Source organism: Triticum aestivum, chromosome 7D (assembly GCF_018294505.1).
Source record: "Triticum aestivum cultivar Chinese Spring chromosome 7D, IWGSC CS RefSeq v2.1, whole genome shotgun sequence".
NCBI classification, from domain to species: Eukaryota; Viridiplantae; Streptophyta; class Magnoliopsida; order Poales; family Poaceae; genus Triticum; species Triticum aestivum.
In genome coordinates, this window is record NC_057814.1 from 608,467,324 (window position 1) to 608,481,966 (window position 14,643).

The following is a 14,643-nucleotide window of genomic DNA, read 5'->3' on the forward strand; positions in this document are numbered from 1 at the left end:
GTCAACTCCCCGCGGAACTGATTGTCCGCCAGGACCCTTTCCAAAGATGACTTTCAAATCCTTGACCATATCAAATATCTCAGCACCAGTACGTTCCGCAGGCTTCGGCCGGTGATCTGCCTTGCCGTTGAAATGCTTGCCTTTCTTTCTTACGTTATGATTTCGGGGAAGAAATCGACGATGACCCAGGTACACGTTCTTCTTACAATTACCCAAACGTACACTTTCAGTCTCATGTAAGCAGTGCGTGCATGCATTGTATCCCTTATTTGTCTGTCCCGAAAGGTTACTGAGAGCAGGCCAATCGTTGATGGTTACAAAAAGCAACGCTCGTAGGTCAAATTCCTCTTCTTTGTGCTCATCCCAGACACGTACACCAGGTCTGCCCCACAACTGTAAAAGTTCATCAACTAATGGCCTTAGGTACACATCGATGTCGTTCCCGGGTTGCTTTGGACCTTGGATGAGCACTGGCATCATAATGAACTTCCGCTTCATGCACAACCAAGGAGGAAGGTTGTAGATGCATAGAGTCACGGGCCAGGTGCTATGGCTGGAGCTCTGCTCGCCAAAAGGATTCATGCCATCAGTACTTAGACCAAATCTTATGTTCCTTGCGTCAGCTGCAAAATCTTTGAACACTCTGTCGATCTTTCTCCATTGCGTTCCATCAGCGGTGTGTCTCAACTCCCCGTCGGACTTACGGTCCTCTTTGTGCCATCGCAACGACTTGGCATGCTTTTTGTTCCTGAACAGACGTTTCAACCGTGGTATTATAGGAGCATACCACATCACCTTGGCGGGAACCCTCTTCCTGGGTTTCTCGCCCTCAACATCGTCACCAGGGTCATCGCCTCTGATCTTATAACGCAATGCAGTGCATACAGGGCATTCATTCAAATTCTCGTATTCACCGCGGTAGAGGATGCAGTCGTTAATGCATGCATGTATCTTCAGAACCTCTAAACCTAGAGGGCAGACAACCTTCTTTGCTTCGTACGTACTGGCGGGCAACTCGTTATTCTTCGGAAACATATTCTTCAACATTTTCAGCAAATTTTCAAATGATGAGTCAGCTACACCTTCCTGTGCCTTCCATTTTAGCAAATCCAGTGTGCAGCCCAGCTTTTTCAGACTATTATCGCATCCTGGATACAACGACTTTTTGTGATCCTCTAACATGCGATCCAAATTCTCCCTCTCCTTGTCAGTTTCGCAGCGTCTCCGTGCATCAGCAATGGTCCGACCAAGATCATCAGCGGGCTCATCATGTGCCTCTTCTTCACCTTCACCTAACCCTTCCCCACCTTCAGCATCATCCTCCATGAAAGTATCACCGAAATGATCATGATAGTTGTCATCGATATCATCCCCTTCTTCATCTTCTTCCATTCTAACCCCTCTTTCTCCATGCTTGGTCCAACAATTATAGCTTCGCATGAAACCGTGCCGAAGCAGGTGCATGTGAACGTCTCTTGAGGAGGAGTAACCCTTCTGATTCTTACAGACAGCACATGGACAGATAATAAAACCTCGCTGCTTGTTCGCATTTGCCACTACGAGGAAATCTTTCAAACCCGTAGTGAACTCGCCGGAGAGTCGGGGACCGTACATCCATTGCCGATTCATCTGCATTATTATTATATAAAGTATATAATTAACCATCATGCATTTGTTAAACTAACTAGCTAGAAATAATACAAATTAAACAATGAACTACACACATGCATATTTTATCAATGACACATGAAAGGTTCAAGTTGCTAACCGCGATCGCGGAGGAAAAATAAATGAGAAAGCTCAAGTGTGGCTCGGACACTTCATATCATGTTTGTTTCATGCTCTCGGGCATTTCATCGAACACCTTGTGTGCATAGGAGGAACCAAAAGCAAACCCACCACCCCCCTTCTGAATTGTGGCTAAGTGAAGTGAGCTGAGTCCTATATATAGGGATGGGCCTTTAGTCCCGGTTGGCCTGGCCAACCGCGACTAAAGGCCTTCGGGCCAGCCTGAGGACCTTTAGTCCCGGTTGGCCAGGCCAACCGGGACTAAAGCCCCTCCCGTCCGCCAGCTGTCGACCGAGCGCGCTGGGCCCAGATAGTTGGTCGCGGGTCTCCTCCCGAACCGCGACTAAAGACCCCTTTTGTCGCGGTTCGATTATTTTAGGGACTAATGGGGGCGTATGGAAGCCTTTTTTTCTACTAGTGTGCTATCATTTTTTCGGCCTGTAGGGCATTGTTTTCATGTGGAGAAGCATTGGAAGCGGAACTCTGCGCGTGTATGGGAGGACTCCCATTTTCAATTCAGAGAAGTGAATTGCCAATTATTGTGGAGATTGACTCCTTGGTTGCTGTGAAGCTGATTCAGTCGCATGGGATTGACAGGTCTTTATACTCTTCCATTGTAAGAAAGATTAGGCACTTGATGAGCCGTCGTAGAACTTGTATTACTCTTGTTAACCGCACTCAAATAAGGTTAGTGATAGTCTAGCTAAGTTAATTTGCAAGGGTTGAAGGAAGAACTATAACCTGGATTGGTTCAGAACCTTCAGCTTCTTTAGAGCTAGCTCATGTAGATTGTAATGACCATGATATTTGAGTAATAAAAGTTTTTACCCGCAAAAGAAAAGTGGAAAAAGGAGAGGTAACCTATGCACAAGAATATGAGTTTTGGAGCGAACCAACTTGTGATTGGATGGTCAGGAGGACAGTGGTATCCCCTGGCCACCAGAGTTCAAGTCCCAGACTTGGCATTGGTGCTCATATTTTCTCATCAATCTCAAGATGATGTGTCGTCTCAGTCTCTCGGAGGTGCTCATAGGGGTAGGAGGTACATGTGTGCGTTCCTAGGGCTGAGTGTATATTTGTGTGTGTGAGCGACTTCGATTGTACTGTGTTAAAAAATGAATATGAATTTAGGCCTCACACATTGTCAAGTGCCCTGCAAAGGTAGGTAGGGATGTGGGCGTTGAGACGATGAACACGCTCTCCGTTTCCGGTCAAAGGAATTAAAAAGGCACTCTTCATGGCCAGGCAACTGAACAAAGCAGGAGCCTCTCCTTTTTGCAATTCAAATCATATCTTCGTGCTCCAACATTTGTTGAGAAAAGAACAAAAGCAAAAAACAGCAACACTGCCCGTGGTTTGCTTTCCTCTCATGGGCGGACGGTACAAGCAAACACGAACATTGACACACTCAAAATTAATACTGGAGATTCAGAAATTAAGGAGTAGAAATTAGCGCCTTTCACCTCTGGACCAGACGGCTTCCACTCCTTCCCTCGACCGCTCTCCCCCTATAAATACCCGCCCTGCATCCTCCAGCCCTTCGCACAAAGCTCCTCTGAAATCCACCTTGTTCTGTTCTGCCGTGCGGCGAGGAAGCCATTGTAAGATCGGAGGTTGTGTTGTTAGATGACTGTGGGGTTTGTGTTGGTTAGTTCCCTTGTTTTCTTGATGGTGTTTGATTTGCCAGGTGAGAAGGAATTCGGAAAACAATGGCCTCGATGGGTGGGGACCCAAGGCAGATGATGGAGGATGCGGCGGAGGACAAGTTCCCGGAGGGGTTACGCGTCCTCGCCGTGGACGACGACAGCGTCTGCCTCAAGGTGCTGGAGGACCTCTTGCGCGGGTGCAAATACCACCGTGAGTCTCTTGAGACTTGAATCTTATCCCTCCGCTTCGCCATAGTCCATTAGAATCGGTGCCTTGTGAATAATGCTTTCTGCGATGCAGCAACGACGGTGATGGATGCAAAGACGGCGCTGAAGATGCTCAGGGCGGGGAAGGAGGTGTTCGACCTGGTCATCACCGACGTGCGCATGCCGGACATGGACGGCTTCAAGCTCCTCGAGCTCATCCGCCTCGAGATGGATCTGCCCGTCATCAGTACACTCACTGCTCAATTCTAAGTCCTAGTTTTATTTTTGTGCGTATGAGCTGACAATTCTCTTTGAGAACGTACTTCTACTCCTGAATCTTGGACATACAGAGAGAGGATATTCATTCCTTTGGGCAACACGTGAGATCCTATATATTCAGCACGATTTTAGGAAACCAAGACACATGCACGCCACACTCACCCTATTTTTAACTATGAGAAAATGGAAAGAGTGGGATCCCCTTTCAGCCCGAATCAACGGGATCCCATCTAACCGTTCATCGGTCCGATCGGATGGCCAGTGGGGTTGTAGAGCAGAGGTGAATCGACACATTAGTTAATTAGGAGGGTGCTGGATCGCATGATCCATAGTGGTATCGGTTCCTTGCCCGAACCAATGGGATCCTACCTAACCGTTCATCCATCGATCGAATGGCTAGTGGGGGCAGGGGAATGGAAGTGGACAGGGTAGCATGTGGGTTATGAGATCCAATTAATTATTGACTTAAATAATTGTGTTGATTGTCATGTGTACCATATATAATTATAAGTAGGCAACAAGATGTTTTTTTTATAGGAACCGGTTCTATTTTCGATCAATTGATGTCCCAATTGCATTAAAACATGTCGTCTAGATTCAATATAAATTTGTTTTAGAACTTCGATACACAATGCCTGAATTTTAGAGTTCAATACTATCAATTATATGGTAATATAGCTTAGTGTGAGTATGTGTCACTCCTATGCAATGTAGACCCACTATTTATGTGTTCGATGTGGGTGCATTGATGGACACAATTTAATTTTGTACGCTCTCAATTGTAAAAATATAGTCATAAGAACCAAAGCTATAATATATTTATATTTTGTGATATGACCAAATCATATTTAGTTGTTTTCTAAACTAATATTAAATGTCTAGTGCTTGCAATCACACAGAGCATAGAATTGCACCACACCTGTTTGCTAGGGTGGCATGAGTAATACAATTAGGAAACTACGTATGTTGTATCTACGTTGTTGAAATATTACCCATCTATAATCTGCTTGGGATTGTTAGTTAAAACTACTTACTCCTGAGAAAACCATATAAAGTAGGAGTGCCACTTTTAAGCACATACTACGTTGAGTAGGTTAACCATGTATAATATCTACAATCCTGCAGCTTTGTTGACTTTGAACTAGGACACTAATTTGTAGTCACATTATTTTTGGCGGAGAGTGCAACCAATAATACTTATTATCCTAAATTGTAACAAAAAATACTACAGATAATGGCGTTGCTATGTGCATGACTGCTAAACATGCTTAGAACAATGCAGGCACCAATCACTTTTATCTAGTGCGCTAGAGAAACATGGTAAACCACCAATAATAGTAACCGATCTTCAGGTTCACCAGCACTTAAACGTGATGATATGATTTACCTAGTTAGAACATGGTGTTATGATGGTTTAGGCATTGTGTCATGGTTATTTTTTATCCATTATTTATGTTTTATACTATTAATTCAATGTGTGAATGTTTTTCCATTTAATTTGCATTGGAACACAAATTATATCATTGTCATGATAATTTGAAAATCATGTGTAAAACATGTTTGCTTTCCCACTTGCTCGACGCATTTGGAAAATATTGAATTCTGTTTCTGTCTATAAGCACTAGTATGAAACTTTATGTCCAGTTCATAGATTTTTGTGAAGTACTAAACTCCAAACTCCAAAGCTAAGTCAGGTCATATGGCATGCAGTGCTATCTGCAGATTGCGACAAGAAGGCTGTGATGAAGGGGATAAATCATGGGGCGTGTGACTATTTGGTGAAGCCAGTGCATACAAACGAGCTAAAAAACATATGGCAGCATGTTGAAAGCAGGAGAAATACAGAAGCAATAAGCCACATCAGCGGGGATGATGATGACGATCAGAGAGCACAGCTTCGGACTGTTGCCCAGAGCAATGATGGAGCTAATACTGACGAGAACAAAGAGAGCACACATGCATCCACTACCCAAAAGAAGCCAAGAGTGGGATGGACAATTGAGCTGCACACAAAGTTTATGGATGTTATCAACCAGATCGGCCTTTATAGTAAGACACACATTATGTCCTTATTAAATGACACGACACTTGTCGTTATTTGGGATTTTCCATTAACAAATTTTTGATTACATTACTATAGGGGCTACTCCAAAAAGGATTCTGGAGCTGATGAATGTGGATTACCTCACTAGACAAAATGTATCGAGTCATCTACAGGTTTATTTTCGACCCTTGTTCTTCATTTCTCACATGTTTGTGTTCCATTTAGTCATAGTCTAATATTTTGTCATATATAAGTGCGAGCTCTTATTTTTTGGGGGAACATATCATTCAAAGGTTTAGTAATGCACCTAGCATGACAATGTGTGTAATTGTAATCATTTTTGTCCTTGAACATATGAGGCTTATCTTATATAATGCATGCCTCATACTTTTTTTTCCCATGCAACACTTTCATTTATTTTTGTTCCCATATGTCCACCATTACTATTTCCCATGAGCATGCATCTCATGTACATGTTTATTTTTTCTATATTGTTATTGCAGAAGTATAAATTGTACTTGAAAAGAGTCAACCCAAATCCACTTGGTGATGCATGTGTAAGATGGAACTCTTTCATGAACACTCCAGAGAGTTTTATGCATAACCATGAACATGAAAGGTGGGTTGTATCCTCAGGTGGCATCGCCTCCTGGAGTCCCAACAATTACGGGGCAGCAAGTCACTTAGGCCAGCATACAAACACCCAAAGCAGTATGTGCATGACTTATTTGGTTCCATAGATACCCAATATGAGAAGATTTTCTGGCTTCAATGAGCATATAGTTCCATTCAACATGCCTAGCAATCCAAGCTCTATAGGGATGTTGAATGCAAACAACAGTGTTCCAATGGCACTACCTCAGTTCGTTTACAGCGACCCCATCACTACATTAGTGGCAGGCTTAAGTGAGCAGATGGCGTCGTTCAACATAGCAAGCGACACTGGCTCGGTTGGAATGATGTTAAATGGCAAGTCTGCACCGGGTATAGGAAGAACTTCAGTGGCAGAGACTGATATGGTTAACTACGAAAGAACTAGTTCTGCACTTTCCAACCATCAGACAGATGGTTTCGTCGCATTGACCCAGATGCATGATGTCGGTGATGCATCTGGCATTCTCCATGTGCAAGAAGGAACAATGGATCAACAAGCGCTTAGTGGTCAACTGAATGGCATCAATGCCTTGTCATCGGGTGGTATTTCCAGTCTTCTCAATGAAGTAATAACTTTTCTCATTGACATGTATCTTGTCTATGCATATGAAATTTTGAACTGAACAGGTGTATTTAAATCAAGCTTTCTTTCTCACTGTAGGATTTCATTAGAGAGGATGCTGTCATGGATGGGTAGTGACACTTATGTTGGTTAACCCAGCCTACACGCGAGATCGTTTTCTCTTGTGTGTTGGGCACTTTTTAATTGGTCATTCATTTGTTCTTGCACACTGTACCATGAAACTATCTGAATTATTGTAGTTGGAAGTACAGTCGTGTTGGGGCTTCTATTCTACTCTGGCTTTTTTTAAGTATCTACTATCTTTTGAGATCAAAAAATGTTCGGTTGTGTTATTTCTGATGTAACCATTTTTTGTTCTATATATTATCAATGTGGTGTTTGCATCTTTTCCCGAAACAACATTTCAAGGTAAAAATGTGTGCCCCTGTCTATGACATGGTCTTTAGGACCAAATGATCAGACACGCCTTAGGGTGAATGGATACATTAAATTTTCTATAAAGGCATATACATATTTTTCCCTGCATTTAATGCTCATTGCAAAAGTGTGAGAAGTAGAAACCGAGTGAAGAGAACCTTGGTCTTCATGATCCAAGTATGAATGCTTAACTTTTCCAATTCTAATGTCGAGTGATAGAAGTTGCTTACACTAATGTCTTATCCTAATATTTTGTGCCTATCACCCTATAACATAAAGGAAATTATTTAGTTTTGGTTGTAGAAAATAATTATTTACCTCAATTGTGCAAGTCAGTGATGCCTAACTTAAACTTATGTGCAGCCAAGAATAGGGTTTATGAACGCCTAGGCCATCATCACAACATGTTCAAACATCATGCAATTGCATGGTTATGTTATCAGATACAATCATATGATATCTCAAACCCTATAACTTTATTTAAGAGGTGTGGTGATGCTTAATGTTGTTGTGGAAAATGCTAACAAAACCTAAAAAATGATAATGGAAGGAATCAATGTACCACATAGCAATTGGAGATGATGTTAGATAATCTTGTCTGTTTGGGAAGTTATAGTTTGTACGTGGTTTACTAGGTACTCCCTCCATCCCATAGTATAAGAGCGTTTTTTACACTAGTGCAGTGTCAAAAACACTCTTATATTATGGGATAGAGGGAGCAGTCTACTAGGACGTGTTGGAGCTAGCTTGCATGCCATGTGTTAGTTCTAGGAATTCTAGTTAGCAATAGTACGGCTGGAGGTAGTATTGTCGTGTCATAGTTTGAGTTTAGTAGGAGTCCAAGGCAGAGTTGGTCCATGTGGTAATCGTATAGGGTTCTAGTACTAGTCTAGTTAGGAGTCCATGTAGGTCTGTCAATCTTAGGTCAGTTGCTCCATGTATACATGAGGCATGTGTGAGCTTTTGTAATGGGGAGAAAAGGAGAAAAAATAAAGAGAGAAACGAAGGGCATGACAAGGGACTTGGCTAAAAGTTTTTGTGTGCATGTGTTCGTTGTGATTTGATGTGATCTATCCATGGGCAAGTTCCAACAGATGAAAGAGTTAATGTGCCACACGACAAAGGAAATGAAAGGAGTCAATGCACCATGGTACAAAGAGAGATGATAGGAGTCAACATACCAAGTGAAAGTGAAAAATGGAGATGAAAGGATTCAAAATGACACATGACAAATGGAGATGAAATGTGTCATCGCGATAGGTGACAAATATATGCCTTAAGAACCAAAAAGTTCATATTCGAAAGGTCAGATTGGCACCGAACGATTTATATGCAGGGATACCTAGTGGCACCAATTAAGTTCACTGCCAGAAAGAAAGTCTCTGATCTACAAGAATTACTGTTAAATGCACTGCTTGGTGAATTTCATACTAGATACTCCCCTCCATGTACTTTCCAAAGGGGGCAATAGACCTGAGTTTCCTGAGCTAACATATGATTTTTTTTATTTTAGAAAAGACATCAAGGGGTTGATATCCTATATTGCATGAAGCGGTGAAGGTACTCGCTTTTTTGGATTGCCTCGAGGTTGTGCATTGTCAAAATCTTGAATATGAGATACTACAGATTGAGAGATGATCTCTTAAATCTTTCTGATAAGAATAAAGTAATATGCCAATGCATACCACCTACGGGTAATATTTTGTTACAAAAAGGAGTCGATGCACCACACAAAAAGATATGTAATGTTAAAAGTACGGATTTTCCATTTCCATTGGGTGAATCCTCATCTTCTCTGTTTTTTCCCTAAAAAGAGATGCCAAAGATGGATTATGGAAGATCACCGCATCCTATTGGACTTCATTTGAAGCAATGAGCTTACGTTGTGTCTTGAGGTCTTTCTATTTATAATTCAATTGGTGGCGATCTGACCCTCCAAATCCAAACCTTTTGATTCTAACGACATATATTTGTCGCATAGTGCATTAAATCCTTTCATATTCATTTGTCATGTGTTACTTTGAATAATTTTATCTACATTTATCATGCAGTATGCTGGCTCGTTTCATCTCTATTTGTGGAGTGGCGCTTTCCTTTGAACCCCTCATTGTATGGAACCTCGACTTCTTTCATCTCCAATTGTTGGCTGACACATTAACTTATTTCATCTCCATTGGTCAGGTTTTCATGAGTACTTCTCCACAATGATAGGAAGTACTACCACATCCCATAAATTATATTAATAGAATTTGAAATATCATATGTTTGTATTTCATAAAAAAACATTCACTTGCATGAATAATGTGAGCTGAGGACAACATTTCCCTCAACTATTTCATGAATAATGACATGAAGCTAGTAAATGTTCACTCTTGCAAGTAACAGTAGTCATCGTGTGCCTTCTTCTACAAGAATATGTTTTAGGTGGTTGGGTGTTTGATTCTCGGGGTAATGAAATACTAGCAAACAATAGAAGCATAATTCCTTTGCCTTGTCAATGCCATCGATGGTCTTGTTGTGATCCATGAAGCGGATTGGGATTCACAGAGAGTCGCTTGAAGCACCGTCTAGTAGCATAACTGGAAAGAGGATGTGAAAATGAAAGTAGAAATGAAGTGTCGGTTCTGATAGGAGTGGCGGAAGTGAGAAGAGGGGGGGAAACTAATCTATGTTCCTTCTTGAGGGCATCGAAACTTATGTCACGAGGCACACATAGCAAGAGCCGTCCATCCTCCATCTAGCGGTGTTTGGTCTTTGAAGGAAGGTGAGGAGGCAGATGCCAAGAGGTCGTACATCACGCAACAAACGACCATCAAACTAACGGTGATGTTTATCAACTATGGCTATCATAATATTAGCATGTTCTGTGTATATCGATTGCGACACTTTTTCACCTCGGTAATACGCCCATGATAAGACCATTTGACAAATTTCACATCTTTTATCAACATCTATGTTGGATTCAATTTTTGCAAACAAAACCCAAACGGTTACTAAATACAACCAAATGAGATTTATAACACATGAGTAAGCGTGCAAATCATCTATAATGTGTTGCCTACATCATGGAGAACTATTGTACACAATGTTGGAATACTATTTTGACGAGGCGCTTCAAAAAGATCCTAAATATGGGTGTTCTAAGAGTAAGCAGGAGTGGACATCATCACTTGGCAAATTTAAATGTGAGGTTAAACTTGTGATCATCAATGCTATATAATACATGCTCCATGCCCATTATTGTCCATGTGACACCGACATGGACTACATTTGTTCATCCACATTTGTCACTCGTTTCAACCGTTGGTCCTGCCCGTACGCGTGGGGGTTTGCCTGCCCGGACACAAAGGGTCTTCACCTTCCTGGATGCGGAGCGGCTTTGGCCACCCCGATACGGAGGGGATTGTCAAGCCCGGATGCGGAAGGACTTGGCATACCCTGATGCGGAGGCGCTAGGCCTACCTGGACCCTTGTCGTCATGGGCTCTGGCCATCTAGCGCCCTATCCGGCTTCCCGACGTCTAAGGATGGCAATTTTATCCATGGCTACAGATACCCGCGGATACCATACCCACATGGGCAGGGTATGGGCACAATTTTATATCCATGGGTAGTACCCATACCCTACCCGCTAAGTCATGGGTAGGGTAAGGGTATAGCCTTGTACCCGTGCATATACCCATACCGTACCCATTTATACTGACATGTGGACCTTACTCATGGAGCTCCAACATATGCGCAATGGTCGGTAGCGTCAAAGGAGCTAGGCAAGCGAACTACTCCCATAATTAAGCCTCACATCATCACACGAAATCCCCTCATCTCCGTCAAATGTTTTTTTTGTCAAATGTGCTATCGATGAATGTAAATTATGAATTACTTGTGTACTATTATACCCAATGGGTATGGGTACCTGTCAGGTATAGGTACGGGTAAATTTTCATATCCATGGGTACGGGTATGGGTAGAATTTTATACCCATTGACTACACAGGTATGGGTATGGTATTGCTCTACCAGCCCCATAGCCTACCCATTGCCATCCTTGCCGGTGTCATGGGGCATGGCTGGCTTGTTCATTGGCCGCTTTCTATTTGGCAAAGGGATGACTTCCGATGCTTCGTGCGGAGGCGCTTGGCATGTCCGAACCCTTGATTCAAGTTTTATAGCCCAATGCATATAGATAATTTAGCCACCAAATACTCTTGTAACCCATTCATGTATAATAATAACAGATCTACACAGGAAGTAAGGCCTTCCACTTGGGGCCCTAAACTCGGGTATATCATGTGTCTTCGTCGTTGCGAGCTTCATCAGCAAGATCCTTGTATAACCGCTTCCTACATGTTGTCTACTATATATATGCCCCAGATACAAGGTTCATGAATTTTGCGTATCAATTTCCTCGATGTTCGTAATTTTGCTCACCAGTCTGTTCACCCTCTATAATTTTTATGCCCAGCTCCATAGCTTTGACACCCACAAGAGATTCTTCTAGGATCCGACAATGTAGTGGGTTCCAATCATCAACAGGTTCTGCTGGTTAGGGCGGTCACAATATAAAGTTGTGGTCATCATGATGAAAAGCGCTGAAGCGATAGCAACACCAACACCATAAGAAAAAGAGGTGCGGGTTGCTACGGCGATCAAGGAGGACAACTTACGATGTGCCAAGTTTGCCTCAAAGTTGGGCATATTGCGTGAGTTTTGGCATCACTTTTGTGATAACTAGGTTATTGGAGGGCAACGTGTTCGTTTGGATACAATTGCGTACAACATGGATTGGTACATAGAACCTAACGCAACCGATCACATAACCGGTAGGCTTGACAAGTTAAATGTTTGGGACAAGTATATCGACTATGACAAGGCACACACAACAAATGGAGGAGGTATGGAAAGTAGTAATATTAGTAGTATCATAATTAATACTCCTAACAACATGGTTCGCCATTCATGAATTTGGCACTGATCTTTGGAATTGATTCTGCCCCCCCCCCCCCCCCCACACACACGTCCTCAGCTCCATAGTCGTCTTCCTCAAGAGCCAGAACAACTAAAGTCGTAGGTTGGAAACATACTTCTAAATATTTTACATGCACCTAAGGCAAGAAAAGTCTAGCTTATGCTCATATACTTCCTATGGGCAATCATGCATTTCTTTATGGTAAATGTGAAGGTGGGGTCTACCTCTTCAAGTCCTATCCACCATCGCCAATAAAGCGATCCTAGGGTGCTAACTTGCATCATCTATAAGAGTCTAGAAAGCTTTTGGAAGGACCCGATAGGCAAGGAAGTATTTCCTTAACCCAATAATCTACCTTTTCTTAAGGCCATAAAACTAAGATGGCACCATCATATAGGAAATCTATCTTTTCAGTTGTTCAAAAAATTCATAATAATAATGAGCATCCATGTTCTCATGATTCTCATTTTAATTCGACATGTGATGCTTGCAAACAAGCGAAGATTTATCAATTTCCCTATTCCTAGCCTGCTGATGTATCTACTTCACCATTGGAACAAGTATTCAGTGATGTTTGGGGTCCAACACTCATTGAGTGTTTCTTCTCTAGTCATCCATATTATACATCACTTAGAGTCTTGGTTGTGTTTGTTGGCCACATGTACTCACGGAAGCTTTATTACCACTCTAATCGATGCTCTTTTTCTTGGCTGCAACTCTCAACAAAAAGGTGTAAGTTCCAAATATCTCATCTGGTTGCATATATTTTCCCATTGAGACCCTCCACTCATATACATGAGCTACCCGTCACCAAGACATCCCACACTCCTCAACTATGTTGATAATGGGCATGATCATGTTCGTACTAACCAAATGACTGACAACAATGCTAGCTCTTCTAATGGAGACAGCATGTCTAGTAAGTAGGACACATGGTAGGTATAAGATCAAATCAGAGGAGAAATTAAAGAATGAAATGCTCAAAATGGGGAAACAACCATGTACATGGCGCAGAAATTTTGGGCTGCAGTCGTCCAATCCGCTCTTAGTCCAAGGCATATTGTTCCACCCATGACACATAGTCCAACGAGGTATAGCCAATCTTCACCACGCCAAGCTCCATACCTGTGTCCATCTCCAGGCGGACACCAGCTAACTCCAGTGTGAGCACACATCTATTCCCTCGAGTCAGATGAGTTCTGAGGCACGGGGAGTCTTTGGCATCAATAAATTCCGGTACACGAACGATAGCAACGGTCTTTTGCGTCCCAATGAGGCGGTCTTCTGCTCGAGCACGCAGATAGCACTATGGTCATGCGTTGTTAGGAGGTTGTTACAGTGAGCAGGAAGGTCCTTGAGATCTTGCGATAACGACGAGTATGTTTTGCTGATCAATTATGCCACCACAGGTAACAACAGAGGATTGTGAGGATAGTTGGGACTGCTTGAACGTCCCAAATTGGGATTTTGGAGGTGCATGTGGCCTTCCTCCCTCGTCAATCTTCTTCGCATGTGCGATGGCGACATTCATCATTTAGAGCCTTTGTTGGTGATCAACTCTTTACTGCCTTCTTGTGCGGGTATGATTTCTCACATGTGTGGCATCTCACGTCAAGACCATACTACACATGACGCTACTCAAATCGCGGAAAGTAGTGGCCACAACACATGATGGCTTCAATTTGGTGGTGCTTCTCGAGTACCTGTCTCGAGCTCTGAGGTGAATACCCTAGGTGTGACCTTAATTGGGAATACCTAACGGTGGCGGAGTTTTCTGTTTTTACCTTTCAAAGTCATTGTTCGAATTTGTCTGGACTTGATCTTCAGGGTGAAAACCCAATGTTAGACCTTCGACGGTTGGATTCAACGACTGATGGTGGTTGACTGTCGTTGCCTTCTTGAAGGTGTTGCTGCTAGAGAAGCTTTCATGGTGTCCTTATGATGTGAAAAGATGGTCATTGTTGTACTGGGTGTTTTGATGGCTTTGGAGTTTTTCCCTCTGTCTAGGAATAGCTTCGCTCTTGTATGACTATGCTTTTTGCCGGCGTGACTATGTGTGTG

At 42.5% G+C, this 14,643-nt stretch overlaps 1 protein-coding gene across 1 annotated transcript; it reads left to right on the top strand.

Moving 5' to 3' along the window:
• Positions 1 to 3,506: 3,506 nt before the first annotated feature.
• Positions 3,507 to 7,315, top strand: LOC123171407 (two-component response regulator ORR24-like). The gene is made up of 7 exons (XM_044588924.1): positions 3,507 to 3,645; positions 3,736 to 3,888; positions 5,631 to 5,969; positions 6,061 to 6,137; positions 6,468 to 6,675; positions 6,784 to 7,184; positions 7,280 to 7,315. Exons 1-7 carry the CDS (start codon positions 3,507 to 3,509, stop codon positions 7,313 to 7,315), a joined length of 1,353 nt encoding a protein of 450 aa, XP_044444859.1.
• The last annotated feature ends 7,328 nt before the right edge of the window (positions 7,316 to 14,643 follow it).